At 44.1% G+C, this 17,228-nt stretch overlaps 1 protein-coding gene across 10 annotated transcripts in view; it reads left to right on the forward strand.

Moving 5' to 3' along the window:
- Positions 1-6,714, forward strand: part of ARHGAP21 (Rho GTPase activating protein 21) — a 130,103-nt gene extending 123,389 nt beyond the window's left edge. For 9 of the 10 annotated variants that reach the window (XM_027559941.1, XM_027559945.1, XM_027559947.1 and 6 more), the window contains 2 exons: positions 877-908; positions 4,206-6,714. In XM_027559941.1, coding sequence (XP_027415742.1) covers positions 877-908; positions 4,206-5,897 — 1,724 coding nt within the window. In that variant the 3' untranslated portion in view covers positions 5,898-6,714. The remainder of the gene's footprint in view (positions 1-876; positions 909-4,205) is intronic. The other variant, XM_027559948.1, reaches the window with a different exon arrangement.
- Positions 6,715-17,228: the final 10,514 nt, after the last annotated feature.

The raw sequence follows: 17,228 nt of genomic DNA on the forward strand, positions 1-17,228 counted from the left end.
TCATAAAGCATTGAGCCATGTGTTGAAAGGGGTGTGGCATGGGGCTCAGCTCATTAACTCTGAAAATCCATTTCCCTGAAGTTGAAAGAGAAAATTTCAAAAATTGATGTTGTCCTAAAGACTGCTAGCCCCTTCCTACCCTCTTTGTACTTGTACAATCTGAGTTTTTGCCAGACAGTAAAATGATGCTCTCCATTTTTCCATTTTCATGATAACATTTGTTACTAGATAATTGGAAAACTGGTAGCAGTGTAACTAATCAAAAGGATCCCTGACTGCACAGATGTGAAACCAGGGTCCAAAGCACAGAGATCAGCATGATTTAACATGACACCAAAGTGACCTAGAAGCAGGGTTATCCGAATGCATATTATGCATGCAGTAAATGCTTCTCAAATTTACCATTGACAGTCTGACAAAAATCAAAGTAGACAACACCAAGTCTGAGCATCTCAATTTGTAGCGAGGGCAGCCAACAATCTCAAACGTTCTACACTGTGTATCAGTTTCAGATACAGGATGTGGTACATAGTGCCATTCTTCAAAAGGTCTTCGAGCTGCTTTATTGCTAGATTGAATACTTAGAAAATTGAATAAACACTAGTGTTTCTGTTTTGTTTAGTACAGGGCTCCTTTGCCATCCCTCTCATTGAGCTGATTCTGCCTACAATTCACAGCATCCTTTCATGGCGGTGGCTTTCTGTGGTGCAGCTTGCATCTTTGTGAGCTCTGACTATCCACTGTGTTTTATTGTTTTTTGAGTTTTGCTTTCACATTTTGTTCTGTGCCTGTCTCTTCCATAAGTTTTTGCATTGTTTGTGGGAAGCAGTAAAGAATCTGACCAATACTGACCATGTTTTCCTTAACTTCCCACAGATTCAGCTACTAGTGACTCAACAAAATCTAAGGTAAATTGTTTCTTACAGTTGGGAAATATTTTAGGGGGGAATTGCTTTGTAGCTGATGGTTATGATTCGTATGTGGTGCACCCCTGTCTGTGACACAGACTAACAGAGTATTATAAAGGGGAAAATTAATGCTTAGAATATGATAGAGGAATACTGGATTGTGAAATGGGGTGTTGGGTTTATCTCAGCATAGTTTAGTATAATACAAAGAAATAGGCATTTCCCCCTTTGTTCTTATATGTGGACATTTTCTAACATACACAAAAGTAGACAGACTAGTATGAGTCCTCATTCAGTTCAGTTCAGTCCTCATTATCCATCCTCAATTAACATACGGTCAACATTTGTCTTATCTGCACCCTGCCCACTTTCCTCCTCCTTGGGACTATTTTGAAGCAAATGCCAAACATTGTATTTCATCTGTAAACATTTCAGTAGTGATATAGACTTAATCGTTATATATTTTTTATAAAAATATTCTTACCTTCTTTTCAACAAGGTCATTAATTTTGTTTTTACAGTCAATTTTTGTTTACACAATTTGTGTTCTGTTGACACCACCACCAAAGTACACAACTATTTGAGTGGTTTTAAAGCCATTCTTCGGAGAAGGCAATGGCACCCCACTCCAGTCCTCTTGCCTGGAAAATCCCATGGATGGAGGAGCCTGGTAGGCTGCAGTCCATGGGGTCGCTAAGAGTTGGACATGACTGAGCGACTTCACTTTCACTTTTCACTTTTATGCATTGGAGAAGGAAATGGCAACCCACTCCAGTGTTCTTGCCTAGAGAATCCCAGGGACAGAGGAGCCTGGTAGGAGGCCGTCTATGGGGTAGCACAGAGTCGGACACGACTGAAGCGACTTAGCAGCAGCAGCAAAGACATTCTTGTAGTTAGAAAGTTTTTTATTTCAAATTTTGCTCTGCTGAGATAGTAGCAAGTAAAATTGTTAATAAAAATTTTTAAAGGTTCTATTTGGAAATGAGACATGAATGTTACATATCATTTCTAAGCATAATGAGGTCACATATGACTAAATTATAATTTAATTTCTTGCAGAAAATATTGCAAAATATTTAATGATATATCATTCACTATCACTTATATTGTGATTATTACTGTCTTATAAAAAGCTTTTTTATCATTTTTTTACCCTAACTTTTTATTTTGGAAATTTTTAAGTTATTGGAATAATAGTTAGCATTCAAACCTTTTGCCCTAGATTTTTCAGTTAGTAACTCTTGACATATATGTATGTAATTTTTTTCTATGTCATTTGAGTTATAGATATGACAACACTTTACCCCTAAGTGCTTCCATGTGTGTCACCCAAGAACAAGGGCATTCTTCTGTATAATTACAGTATAATTATTGTACTCAATACATTATTATTTCTAACGTACAGCGTTTATACACGTTCAACCAGTCATCCCAAGAGTGTTTGTTTTTTTCTTTTCTTGTATACAGGCTGCAATCAGGATCAATCCTTGCATTATGTTGTCATGTCTCCTTAGACTTACTTACTTTGGACCAGTTTTCCACCTCTTTTTGCCAGAATTTAAGACTTCAGATATAGATTTTTATGTTTAAAAAACTTTTTTGAAATTTCCTCCATCCCTCTTACTAGAAGCATATTTCTTAACCTGTGATTATAGCAATCTCTTCATCTTAATCAATTATGGTGCAGATAACCAAATGATATATTTTTATAACAATGTTTTCAGTTATAAAAGAAGTAAAAATCATTTGCTCTAACATATATGTGATCACAGAATCATTGATGTTGGGAATCTTAAGGATACTCTAATTTTTTCACTTAAATAAACAATGAAATTGAGTTGTTGAAAACTGAATCACTTGCTCGGTGTCATATGCAGCAAGTGAGGGAAGAACAGGCTAAAGAAACACCAGATCTTCTAATTCAGAGCCCAGTCATAACCATCATTCCCTGAGGTCTTCAGCAGAATGTGAATGTGTTAAAATGTGAATAAGCATCAGAAAAGTCCTGGATAATTAGACAGTCCTTTATAACTTAGAAGAACAAAGTTCTGTACATCTGACTTGATTTTGGAAAGTCCTTTTTAATACAACAGCCTAAGTTTTTACTTTAATTTTCAAGACTTCAGTATAGCAGTTCTAGCTTGTCTAAAATTTTTATGACAATAGAGAAACCATACTTTGCTTCTGACTCACCATACTGCCTGCCTGCTCATCTTAAATGGCGCGTGTTAAACCAGCTAGGGTTTATTGACACCCCTCTCCCCCATTAACTGAGCCTGTAGGCATTATGAATATGTTAATTAAATGGTCTTAAGCAGTCGTCTTCAGGAACCTATTAGGCATAGCTGACTAAGCTGGTTGGCTGCACTGCCACTTTCTCAATACAGGGCATGACAGAGTTTCTATGGTAAGGATTTTGAATTGACCTTAGGTTTTTTGAACTTTCTGATTTGGTTGTTCCTTGAGATCAGTGAAGACATTACCAACCTAGTTTACCTAAGGCCATTCTCTGCAGATCCAGCCTGACTGAACTAATGGGAACCCCAAAGTTCCCTTATCTTAATCAGCTTATGAGACAGTATCTGTATCATGTGACATCTGTAATTAGAAAAAAGGTAGTCATAAGATTTTAGTAACCAGCATCAGAATATTGACTATGAAACCTGTGTTCCAGAGGAAAGAACCTGTAGACCCACGGAGTATAGCAGAAGCGGGGATGGTCCATAGATACAGAAAAGTTAAGAACAATGGGGGGTGGGGGCCACCAAACACAAAATGTGTCCCTGAAAGACAGGTGTGTGTGAGCTGTGTGACTTGGCTGATAAATATTAATTAGTCCCATTTCTAATTAATTGAAAATAAAAACTTATGTTAGGCACAAATTAAAAGGAGGTATAAAAACCACACCTTGTTAGTACTTGGCTTTAGCGGTTAAGAAATAATTGGGGTGGGGGAGGGAAGGACTGGGAGTTTGGGATTAGCAGATGTAAATTATTACATATAAGATGGATAAACAACAAGGTCCTACTGTATAGCACAGGGCACTATATCAATATCCTTCATGTACCATAATGGAAAAGAATATCTATATGTATTATAACTGAGTCACTTTGCTGTACAGCAGAGATTGGCACAACCTTGTAAATCAACTATATTTCAGTTTTTAAAAGTTTTTTTTTTTTTTTTAATCAAGCAATAGCAATCGCACACACACAAAAAGAAATATTTGGGGGGAAACCTTTTCAGAAAGTGAACTCGATGACGTTCTGTTCAAAGTGTTGTATCTCTGCTTCCCAGGGTTCTTGGGGATCCGGAAAAGACCAGTACAGCAAGGACCTGCTTGTATCCTCCATCTTCGCGGCTGCCAGTCGCAAGAGGAAAAAGCCAAAAGAAAAAGCACAACCCAGCAGCTCGGAAGACGAGCTGGACAATGTGTTTTTCAAGAAAGAAAACTCAGAGCAGGGTCACCACGACATTAAAGAAGAGTCCAAAAAAGAGAGTGAGACACCAGGCCGGAAACAAAGGACCGTTGCTCCCAAAGAAAACAACACGAAGAAAGACAGCAGCGGAGGTGGCAGAGCTGAGCAGAGGGCCCCGCGTGGGGAGAGCTTGGAGCCCCCGGCCCCCCAAAGCACCAAGCAGAGCCGGTCACCCACCCTGAGCTGTCGCCTCGCCGTCCTGAGAGAGAGCCCCAGGGCCCTCGCAGCCCAGAAGACCTCCCACCTGGAAGACACGGGGTCCGACTCCAGCACCCCACTCAGCACTCACGCCCCGGCTCCCCCGGCAAGCTTTCCCACCAAGAAACCTCCCAGCCCCGAGCCCAAGCACAGCGAGCTCCTGGTCAGTGTCGGCAGCATCACCTCCGACCACGCCGGCACACCGTCTGCTCCCTACCTGGCCGGCCTCGACTCCAGCCGGCTGAGCCCCGAGGTGCAGTCCATGGCCGAGAGCCGGGGATTTGAAGCTGATGACGAGAGGAGCGAGCTGGTCAGCGAGGGCCGGCCAGTGGAGACAGACAGCGAGAGCGACTTTCCGGTCTTCCCCGCCGCCCCGGCCTCGGACAGGCTCTTCCGAGGAAAACTCCAAGAGGCCGCGAGGACCAGCCGGAGAAACTCAGAAGGCAGTGAGGTCAGCTGCACGGAAGGAAGTTTAACACCAAGTTTAGAAAGCCGGAGACAGCTCTTCAGCTCCCATAAACTGATCGAGTGTGACACTCTGTCCAGGAAGAAATCCGCCAGGTTCAAGTCAGACAGTGGGAGTCTAGGAGATGCCAAGAATGAGAAAGAAGCCCCTTCCATCACCAAAGTGTTCGACGTTATGAAAAAAGGAAAATCCACCGGAAATTTACTGACACCACCAGCCAGAAGCGAATCGGACAAACAGGAACCCACTTGGAAAACAAAAATAGCCGATCGGTTAAAACTGAGGCCCAAAGCCCCGGCCGATGACATGTTTGGAGTAGGAAGTCAAAAAACCATTGCCGATCCTGCCAAAAGGAAAAACATCAAACGCAGACACACGCTGGGTGGGCACAGGGATGCTACTGAAATGAGTGTTCTGAATTTCTGGAAAGCCCAGGAGCAGAGCGGGGACAGAGAATCCGAACTTTCAGCTGTGAATCGATTGAAGCCCAAATGCTCCGCCCAGGACCTGTCCATCTCAGACTGGCTGGCCAGGGAGCGGCTACGCACCAGTATGACTGACCTGAGCAGAGGGGACACGGGGGACCCCCAGCCTGAGAGTCTTGGCACCTTAGAAATACCAACCAGGGACCCGCCCCTGTCTTTCCAGTCTGATGCAGACAGTTCTTCCAGCACCTTGGCTTCAACTAACAGGGCCCCTCTTTCCACACCATCACAGTCACCTGACCAAATAAATGGAGAAAGCTTCCAGAACACGAGCCAAAACTCCAGTTCTGCAGCCAGGGTCCAACCTCATCAACTGTCTGAAACCCCAGATCACAAAGCACAGTTCCATCCCTGTCTTTAAACTGGGGGTCCTTTCTGGAGCGAATAAAAGCTACTGTTACACTTTCCAGTAACTCTGTAAATATTTTCTTGTACCAGAATTGTTATTATGCAGCCTTCATTTGGGCTGGTTTCATCATTTTGCACTGTGAAATAGCTTTACGGTGCATTACTACAGCCAGAAGAACATATATATATATAAATATATAAATAAATATATATTTAAAATATATTGGATAGTTGTATACAAAGGAGCAAGGTATTTGTTGCAACTCACTGCATAGTGTGTACACCAAGATAACAGAAGAAAATCTCTGGCGTTAGTATGCGGCAGACATGTTCTTTTGGTTTCATCACTAACAAAAGTGCCTCATCATAAAAATACATTTGGTTTTTAGGGTGCCATATTGTTAAAATTAGATAACGTACATTGAGCAAAAAAAAAAAAAATGTGTTTTATTGGTAACAAATTTCATCACATTTACCAGTTTTAACACAGGTGGATACAGAACTTCCATTCTCTAGTCATTCCAGGTGGATCTCTGAGTTTTCTATTCCAACTTTTAATACAGTTTTTGAGTTTTGTGTGACTTGAATTTTTAATCTTTCTGTAAAATACATAACTTAAATGAACATATTATATGTGTATCTTTTCTTCAGATACCAGATTTGATATAAATGTTGTAACATAGGTGTGTAGATAGTGACCTGGATGGAACTGGCTTCTTTATGGAGAAGAATATAATTCTGCATGAGGACTTAATGGATCCAAACCTGTGTCATGCCTGTGTGCATACCCAATTAAACACTGGAAATAAAAATTGTTTTGGTGAACTTTGTATGGCTTGAAACTTATTAGTTACTAATATATAGTTAAATGCTATTCATTTATCACTGCCATTCTAATTTTTATTTTAGTTTTTTAGATTTATTTGAAAAATATTTATTTATCAGGTCTTAGCTGTATCACGTGGATCTTTCACTGTGGCACTCGGACTCTCTGGTTGTGCCACATGGACTCAGTAGCTGCAGTGTGTAAGCTTAGTTGCTTCTCAAGATGTGGGAACTTAATTTCCCAACCAGGGATTGAACCCATGTCCTGCGCATTGCAAGGAGAATTGTTCACCACTGGGCCACCAGAGAAATCCCAGTTCTGCCTTTTAAAAATTACCCGGTCTTAACATTGCCCCCTCCTCTTTTTGGCTGTGTCTGGCAGAGATCTCTTATAATCGTTTCTATTGGCCTAACTTTACTTGTGTACACAGGTAATATTTAACTTTTCTGGCTGAAGTCATGTATGCTGTTTACCTTTTCATAGAGATAATGAGTAAAGAGAACATGCATTTAGAAGTCAAACCAACTCTATACTTCCTAGATACATAAACTTGGACACATTATTTAACTTCTCTGAATTTATTCCCTTGTACAAACAATGATGATAACAGTATCTACTATAAGGGTTATTAGATTTAAGTGAGATAGTGTTCCAAAATATTGCTTGCCACACAGTACCTGAAAAATGTTTATCAAAGATATTCTTAGAAATAGTGGGTAAAGATTATTAAATTTTACAAAAATCTGTCCAGTTTTAAATTTCACTTGTGTCTCATTTCTAAAAGTTCTGTTTAATTGTCTCAATTTAGCTTAATCAGTTGTGAGATCCATTTTATCACATTTTAAGTCTTCTTTTATGTCTATGAAATATTTAATCCATTGATGTTAGCATGAATTCTGGAATCAGACTGCCTGCTTCAGATCAAGGATCTGCCATTTACAAATTGGATGAGTTTGAACAGCTACCTGACTTCTCTGTGCCTTTCCTTACATGTGGAATGAAGGAAAGAACAATCCTTGTCTCATTGTTACATGTGGTTGCTGTTATTATTATATTTTAGGTCTGTTGCTTGCCATAGCTTCAGTTTTATCAAGTCTGATTCTTTCATCTTTAACGTCTTTCTTTTCTAAAATTTATTTTTTTGGCCATGCTGTGTGGCATGTGGGATTCTAGTTCCCTGGCCATTGGGAGTTCAGAGTCCCAACTAATAGACTGCCAGGGAAGTCCATAACCTCTTAATTGTTTAATTTGATATTTCTGTTGACCCTAGTTTATGGTGACTCTGTTTGAATGTTTGGAGTGTCTATTCATGGAAGTCAAAATAAGAGACTTGTAATTTTATCATTGTCATTTTTGTGCCAAAAAAGTAAATCTTTGTCACGGTGCACCATAATTCAGTGTACCCAAATAATCATTTTCCCTTTTTCTATTTTTGAGAATACCAAAAGGCTCCTTTTTGAAGAGAAAGTGGGAGGAAGAAAGGCATTTGAGATGCCAGTTAGAGCTTTGTAAGTCAACCTAAGATTCCTAGTATCTTATAGTCACACAAGAGCCTCTGGGGAGTTTTTTTTTATAGAAGTTCTTTAGATTCAGAGAATAACATCTTTAGTTTCCTAGAGAATTCAACACAAAAGCTGAAATATGACTTTGTATTATATTTCTAGGATAGATACCATTATAAATATTAGGAAACAGTAAACTTCCCATTCCTCTAGTCCATTCCAATGGACATCAGGCAAACAAAACTCTTAAATCATAAAATTATAGCTTCAGTATTCAAACTTCATGGGGTTCCTCATCTTGCTGAGAAGGGTCCGTGGACTGAAGGACCTTGGGTCCACCTCACCCCACAAGTCTCCCCACACGCTTTTCGTCTGCTTGTCACCTCCCTCCTTTCTCCTCCCCTTATCCCTGGAATATTGGCCACCTCCCCTCAGGCACCACTTCCAGCCCAGGTACCCACTAGGTACCTAGAAAGATGTGAGCAAAGTTCCTGGGAGAGAGGTAAGCAGATAAGGTCACTTAAAGCAGCGCTGTGTCTTTTCTAATTCCAGGGAAGACAGCGTGGCAGAAAACCCCGTTTGTTCGTGCTTGGTGCTCTAGGGGCTGGCCCTGTGAGGGGAGGGCAGTCTGAGCCCTCGGGACGCCCGGGGCTGACGTCCCCTTTGGACACGTGTGTGCGTCTTCAGCAGAAGTGCATGTGCTCTGAACTTGGGAGTTTGCGTACCACCAGGGCGATCAAAAGTAGGTGGCATTCTCCTTGGAAACAGCTAAGGCAGGGCAATTCTGCCCTGACTGAGAAGGGGGCTGGTTAGAGCCCAGAGTGGTAGCTGGACAGTGTGGCTGCCCCCACCATACTGGTTCCTTGAGAAAAGTGTGGGAAGGGTCAAGGCCTTGGCCGGGAGGGCATTCCTTCCTTTGGCTTTGGTGTGACTCAGTAATTAGTAATTGAGCTAACCTTTCAAGTCTTTGGTCTCCAGTTTTTTTGTTTTTAAGTTTTGGATTTTTTGGTTTCGGTTTTAATATTGCCAGCTTTTCTCAGTGCCGCCATTTTCCCAAAAGCCTCTGTTGTTGCTATGGTAACAGTTCACGTTACCATAGTGCGTGGGGGCACGTGCTGGCTGCCTAAGCACCCACTAACGCTGACGCAATCTGAGCGTTCCTGCTTGTCAATGTTATCCCGGGGCAAGCCCGAGGTTTACCTTTTCAGAAGGTGGATATGGAAGGAAGGGGCAAGAGAAATGAGACACTCCTCCTCCCCTTTGGCCTGCATGGAAAAGCGCTGCCTTTGTGGCCTAGCGTGCCGAGGCCTTGCTTATTTTGGCTCCAACCGACTTTTAAGACATCGCTGCTGCTCCTTGTCTCAGGCACCACCAGCCCGGGCCACGAAGCAGGTGTCCAGGCCCGGCTTCACTAAGTGGGTTCTGCCTCTCCAGCTCCTTAGAGCCGCCCCCTGTTCCTCAGCCCTTTCCTCCTCGCAGAGCTTTAGAACCAGATGATTCTCCTTAACAGCAAATTCTCAGCCTCGCCCTGGTCAGCAAGCTTTCCACGCCCGGCAGTTAACGGCTGGGCGCCCTCAGCTTAGGGCCCACAGGCAGGTGCGCCCGGCGGAGCATTCCAGAGCTGCATGGGGCGGGTCCTGCAGCCTGGGACGCCCCGGCCTCCTCCCTCCCTCCCTCCCAAACCCTACTTGTGACGCCCGACAGACGTAGCATAAGGGTCAAATTTTGAAAAGGTGAAATTGTGGGGCAAAAAAATAAAGAGCTGGGGGTGTGAAGGCCAGAGGAAGCAGGCCCAGGGAACCGGAGACTTTTCCTTCTTCCTCGCTGGGGGCCCCAGTGTCATAGTCAACTCCTAAGTCTGAAGGGCTTGCCCCCCAGACGAGCGGCTTTTGGCTGGAAAATGGAATGCAACCCACTCCCTCCCTGGCGTCTTTCAAGGGCCGAGAACTGGATGGATACAAGCCAGACGCCATCTTCTCCGAGCTTCCGCCGCGAGGAGACAGGAAGGTCTCAGAGGTGAGTGTTGACAAGCCGCATCGTTCTTGGTTGTGAGGGGACTGTCTCGTGCATTGTTGGATGTTCGGCAGCACCCTGGAGCCCACCCACTGGACATCAGTAGCACCCTTAGGGCCCCAGTTGCGAGTCCTCAAAATTGTCTCCACATATTCCCAGCTGTCTCCTGGGGGCAAATCCCCTCTAGTTGGAAACCTGGGAGGCAGTTGTTGGTCCCCAGGAGATGGAGGACCCTCTCTGCCAGCGATGGTGGGAGGGATGGAGTGGGTGGAGTTGGGGGAGTCTACAACCTAGTGAACTGGAGTCAGCGCATGCGCTGTGAGAACACCCCAAGCCGAGTGAGTCGACTTCCAGGAGTGTGGACCCGAGAGTTTTGGATGCGCAGGTACTGGCAGAGGTGCTTCAAAAACACACCAGGGCCGAATGTCTCTTTTTTTGGTAGTATGTGACTTCTTGTTGTGGAGGGAAATTCCACACACCTCCCCCGCTATCCTGCTAGGGCTTGGGGATACAACTAGGGTTTCCCACAAGCTGAGAGTTACTAAAACACAAAGGTAATGTCTTGGCATTCCTTGTATTGAGGCACACGAGTCTGCCGAGCCTGTTGGAGATGTTGGTAGAAGCTGCATAGCGGAGCCCCGTGGGTCCCAGTAAAGGGTTTGGATTTTATTTAAGGCGCCTGGAATGATCTGTTGACTCTTAACAGGTGGAAATGCAACAGGGATACATATAAATTCGTACTTGAGTGCAGAGTTATCGGTTGCACAGTGTAGAAAGGGGCTTGGGTGGCTGGCATTTGTTTACTTGGAAAAGCCTCGCTGGCTTTTGCTGACACCAGGGAGTGAACTGTGGGGGCCCTGCTGCTCAGAGTCAACTAGAGTCATGGGGGCTCAAATAGGAACTGGATCATGAGACTAAGAGTGGAACCCTCTCACTAGGCTCTGTCTTTCGTTCAGATTTCAGTTCCGGGTTGAACCATTGCTTTGGTAAGCTTACCTGAGTCAGGCCCTGGGTTTCCCTGGCTTCTTTCCTTACCCACATGTCAGTAGCTTCCTGTTCCTCCATCCATATCATGGGCAGCGCAACTTCCTGCAGAAATCCCGCAGGTAAAAATGAAAGGGCAGTAAGTTCATGGTGAGCAAAGGCAGGAGAGAGGGCTGCCTTGTGTGGATTCACACTCCTGCCTGTGGGATTTGAGTTCAGAGGGTATCCCACCACAGTTCCTGTCTTAGCTCCTCTGGCCAACAAGCACAACAGGGGGCGTGGCTTGTACAGCAAGCATGTCCTCAGCTGGAGAGGCCAGAAGTTCATCAGGGTGCCAGCTTGCTTGGGTTCTGGTGAAGGCCCTCCTCCTGCCTTGCAGATGACCATCTTCTCAGGCGTCTTGTCTTAGAAGGGCATTAATCCTAACAGGAGGGCCTCACCCTCATTGCTTCATTTAACCTTCATTACCTGCCACAAGCCCTGCCTCCATATACCATCATGTTAGGGAAGCCCTAGCTTAGAAAGGACACCAGCATTCAGTCCATAACAGTTCTGGCCTCCCATACTTGGAATGCCACCATTTTATGCTTGACTCTGTGATTAAAAGTAGCCTTCTTCCTACAGCCCTAGAGCACTTAGAGGGAACGGAGGGAACCGTTACTTTTCTAGTGCTTTATTTATCAGCTCAGTTCAGTTGCTCAGTCGTGTCAGACTTGTTGCAACCCCAGGCTTCCCTGTCCATCACCAACCCCCAGAGCTTGCCGAAACTCATGTCCATCCAGTCAGTGATGTCATCCAACTATCTCATCCTCTGTCATACCCTTCTCCTGGCTTCAGTCTTTACCAGCATCAGGGTCTTTTCCAATGAGTCACTTCTTCACATCAGCTGTCCAAATATTGGAGCTTCAGCTTCAACATCAGTCCTTCCAGTGAATATTCAGGACTGATTTCCTGTAGGATTGACTGGTTTGATCTCCTTGCTGTCCAAAGGACTCTCAAGAGTCTTCTCCAACTCCACAGTTCAAAAGCATCAACTTTATTTGTCACTTTCCCCCAAATAGGAATGATGGGAGGTACTGAGTAATTCTGAGAGGGAGGTCCTGAAATGAGGGCAGATGCCACCTCACACATTCATCCAGGGCCATCGGTGCATACCACCTCTTGGTTGTTCATTTGGATAACTGGTCAAAACTGAGAAGGAAGTTGAATTTAGTGAGGAGCGGGCTGGAGGAATCATAGGCTGGAATCAAGATTGCCAGGAGAAATATCAATAACCTCAGATATGCAGATGACATCACTCTTATGGCAGAAAGCGAAGAAGAACTAAAGAGCCTCTTATTGAAAGTGAAAGAGGAGAGTGAAAAAGTTGGCTTAAAACTCAACGTTCAGAAAACTAAGATCATGGCATCTGGTCCCATCACTTCATGGCAAATAGATGGGGAAACAGTGGAAACAGTGTCAGACTTTATTTTTCTGGGCTCCAAAATCACTGCAGATGGTGACTGCAGCCATGAAATTAAAAGACACTTACTCCCTGGAAGGAAAGTTATGACCAACCTAGACAGCATATTAAAAAGCAGAGACATTGCCAACAAAGATCCGTCTTGTCAAAGCTATGGTTTTTCCAGCGGTCATGTATGGATGTGAGAGTTGGACTGTGAAGAAAGCTGAGCGCTGAAGAATTGATGCTTTTGAACTGTGGTGCTGGAGAAGACTCTTGAGAGTCCCTTGGACTGCAAGATCAACCCGTCCATCCTAAAGGAAATCAGTCCTGAATATTCATTGGAAGGACTGATGCTGAAGCTGAAACTCCAATACTTTGGCCACCTGATGCGAAGAGCTGACTCATTTGAAAAGACCCTGATGCTGGGAAAGATTGAGGGCAGGAGAAGGGGATGACAGAGGATGAGATGGTTGGATGGCATCACCAACTCAATGGACATGGGTGTGAGTGAACCCTGGAAGTTGGTGATGGACAGGGAGGCCTGGCATGCTGTGATTCATGGGGTCACAAAGAGTCGGACATGACTGAGCGACTGAGCTGGAATGAGGGCTTGCAATGGTATGTGTATTTTATGTTTATTTGGCTGGACTGAGTCTTAGTTTCAGCATGTGGGGTCTTTAGTTTTGGCATGAAAACTGTTAACTGCATCATCTGTAGTCTAGTTTCCTGACCAGGATTCCAGTGCAGGTCCTCTGCAGTGGGAGTGGAGAGTCTTCAGCCACTGGACTACCAGGGAAGTTCCTGCAATATCTTAGAGAAAGTTCCAGAAATGACCACCAGGTGGCAGCAAGCAAACAGTTGTTTGGTAAAATGCTGCTGAACTGGAGGGAGTCTTTAAGTTTTGGATGACACAGATGTGAGCTTCTCAGCCATCTTCCATCAGATTCCACCAAAAAGCATCGTTCTTCATGGTTTGTAGCAGGTCCTGTTATGAATCCCTGTATGTATGGAGAGACTTCAGTCTCTGTACTTTTAAATTTTTACTGACTACTTCACACCACTTGGGGGTGTGTCAGCTCCCCCAAGGATTATGCAAGGGAGAGTGTTCATAGCAGGGCCCCTGATCCTGGCTTCTTAGAGAGAATATTCCAGGCAGAGAGAACAGCTTGTGGCTCAGGCTTGTCTAATGGGCAGGACAGACAGCAAGGCAGGTGGAACAGAGGGAGGGACATGGCAGATGGTTTGAGCTGAGATGAGGGGTGGGTAGCAGCCAGCTCCCATAGGGCAGGAATGGCTTGCTTTGTTGTGGGAGTGTGTCCTTGAGGAATTTTGGACAGATGGGGCAGAAGGAGGACATAACCTCTTTCTCTGGGGTCACTCAGTGAGAGGGCATTCTGTTCTTCTGGGACCCAGGTGTGGCAGACCTGGCCAGATCCACCCACTGTGTGCTTCTGTTCCGTGGAAACGAAGACTGTCTGACTGCAAGCGCCATACAGTGGCCTATTTGTTCCTGAGAGTCTGCTTTCCTGACTCCATCTCCAGGGGACTGAACTCTTTCTTGGTTGTGAAATATTCCCACTTGGCTTGGTTTACCTGAACTGATGGCAGGGGTAAATAAAAAGCCCTTCTGAGGGTACTGGAGGTGTTCAGGTCCCTCGGCTTCAGAAAGAGCAGGGACCAGGTCTGGCTGGCTCTCTTCTGGCCCAGAGGAGACCAGAAGTGCGGAGGCGAGAGGCGCCGCGGCCCCAGTCTCTGGCAGTAGTGTGGTCCAGAGATCGCAAAATCAGAAAGGGGGGAAGACAAGAAAGGAAACTAAACAGCTCAAAGACAGACTCCATCTTCCTCACAGATCCAAGGAATCTTAGCCCTCTGATCTGCCTGGAATCATAGATCCAATCTCTCTTAAGAGGCAGCAGTGAAAACCACTGTAAGTGCTGCGTCAAACAGAATGTGATTAACTGCTACGGAGAAGCACTTAACTAATGCATTACTGGGCTGGCCGACTTTTAAAAATATTTTTTATATTGGAGTATGGTTTATTTACAATGTTGTGTTAGTTTCAGGCATACAGCAAGGTGAATCAGTTATACATGTATCCATTCTTTTCCTGTATAGATTATAACAGAATATTGAATAGAGTTCCCTGTGCTACATCCTCCTCATGTGTATATATATATATAGTAGTATGTATATGTTAATCCCAAACTCCTAATTTATCCCTCACCTCCGCAGCCTTTCCCCTTTGGTAACCATAAATTTGTTTTCCTAGTCCGTAGGTCTGTTTCTGTTTTGTAATAAATTTATTTGTATCGTTTTTTAGGTTCCACATATAACTGATACATGGTATTTGTCTTTCTCTGTCTGACTTAGTATGATACTCTCTAGGCTCATCGATGTTACTGCTTTTGGATGGCTGAGTAACATTCCAGTGTGTGTGTGTACACACCCGAAAGCTTGTGTCTCTTTATCTTTTTAATTGAATTTTTATTGGACTCACGTTGATATACAGGGCTGTATGTGTTTTAGGTGTACATAGTCTCTTATTTATACATATACAAATATCTATTCATCTTTGGATTCTTTTCCCACATAAGTTATTACCGAGTGTCGAGTAGACTTCCCTTGCTATACCTAGGTCTTTGTTGGTTATCTATTTTATATGTAATAGAGTAGTTTCTGTTTTTCAATCCCAGCTTCTTATTTCCCACATCTCTGTTTTTTGGTAACCATGATTTTGTTTTCTACTTTTGTGTGTCTGTTTCTCCTTTATTAATTGGTTTATATTGTTACTAATTTTTAGATTCCACCTGTAAATGATATCATATGATATTTGTCTTTTATTTACAACTTATTTCACTTAGTATGTTACAACTAGACCTATCTAGGTTGCTGCAGTTGGCATTATTGAGTTCTTTTTCATGCCTCAATGTGGACATAAATGATTTCTTTATCCATTCACCTGTCAATAGACACTTAGGTTGTCTCCATGTCTTGGCTATTGTGAATAATACTGCTATGAAATAGAGGTGCGTAGATGTTTTTGAATTATTGTTTTGTCTGAATTTACGCCCACGAGTGGGATTGCTGGTTCATATATGGTAGCTCTGTCTTTAGTCTGTATTGCTACTGCCCTGTGTGGGTTGGTAAAGGTGAAAATTGGTTCCTACTGCCCTTCATCATAGAGCAGAGACTTCTTATTTGTTCCATAGGGAATACTAGTAGGTAAAGTGTTTAAGTAAAGCCATAGATAGGGACTGAGGGACGTGTTACCGACCAGAGTTCTTGGCCTCCTTAATCAATAGAAATTAATTAGAAGCCAGACAAGAGGTTCAGGCCAGCTTTACTGGGGTCCCTGCTGCAGCAGGAGGGAGCAAGAACAAAGAGATTCCCTTGCTTGTTTGCTTCCTGAGGCAGGCAAGCTTGTGCCTTATGTGCGGGAAGGGAAGGGATGAGGCCGGGGGTCAGGCCAGAAAGGTGCCTTAGGTGGGTCGCCCATCCCTTAGGTGGTGTTTTGCTGGGGGCTCTTCAGAAGTGGCAGTTGGGTTCTTTGGTCTCTTGGACTCTCTTGTCAAGAATTTGTCCCAGCTGCACCAGCACGTGCTTTTTAGTTCCATACAGTTTCTCTGTATTTTACTTATTGAAGGGACGTGTGCCCAGATGCAAGCATTGCAGCACTGCGGCAAAGGGTCCCAGGCCTGTCTCATTCTTTCCTGAGAGACTCTGCACACGTATTCTTTAGGGGCTCAAGTTCTCTTCTGAAATTTCTTCCTGCTGGACAGGGGCCACAGACCCTAGCCTGCCCTAGAGGTGCAGAAGTCCCTCACTGACTGTTCCAGGAACTTGCAGGATCCTTTTGCCCCTGCCAAAATTATGAAGCCCCTCTGCCCGGGCATATAATTCCTTAATGTTAACTTTTACCTGTCCTATCGCCTTGATCCGCGTGTAACAGGAAGTATTAGTTACTGCACAAACTACCTTGTTCTGCTAGAAGGTACTCAAGTGGCAGACGGTTGTCAAGAACCACACCAACCAAGGAAACAAGAGAGGTCCCCAGTCTTGTTGAGACTTCCAATAGGAGCCCCTTCCCCCTACATCATTTTACTCATCTATCGATGGTGCCTGTCTTCTGAACAGGTATCTCAGATCTTCCACTGACACTCAGGTGTATTGTGCTTTTCTTGTGACCTGTGGGGCCTCTGGAGGTGAAAGCTTTAGACTGGACAAATGTACCCAATTTGATATGCCTTGTAGTTTGACAGCAGTGGGGGGTGGTTAAAATTACTTTATAGGGGGCCCTTCCATTTTGGCAGTAGTTGATCTTCAGGAGACCCCTCTTCCCGGGTTTTAAGAAAAACTTGGTCCCTGGCGTTAATTTGTGAAGGAACTGCTCCTTTCTCTGTGTTTTCAGTGGACACTGGCAGTGCCTTATGGACATAGCCCTGGATTGCCTTCTGAACTTGTCGTAGATTAATAATATACCAGGACCTGGCTCACGACCTCATTTAGCAGAATGTCAGTAGTAAGAAAAGGCCGCCTGTAGGCACTTCAAATGGGCTAAGCCTCATACCACTCCTG

This window comes from Bos indicus x Bos taurus, chromosome 13 (assembly GCF_003369695.1).
Source record: "Bos indicus x Bos taurus breed Angus x Brahman F1 hybrid chromosome 13, Bos_hybrid_MaternalHap_v2.0, whole genome shotgun sequence".
NCBI classification, from domain to species: domain Eukaryota; kingdom Metazoa; phylum Chordata; class Mammalia; order Artiodactyla; family Bovidae; genus Bos; species Bos indicus x Bos taurus.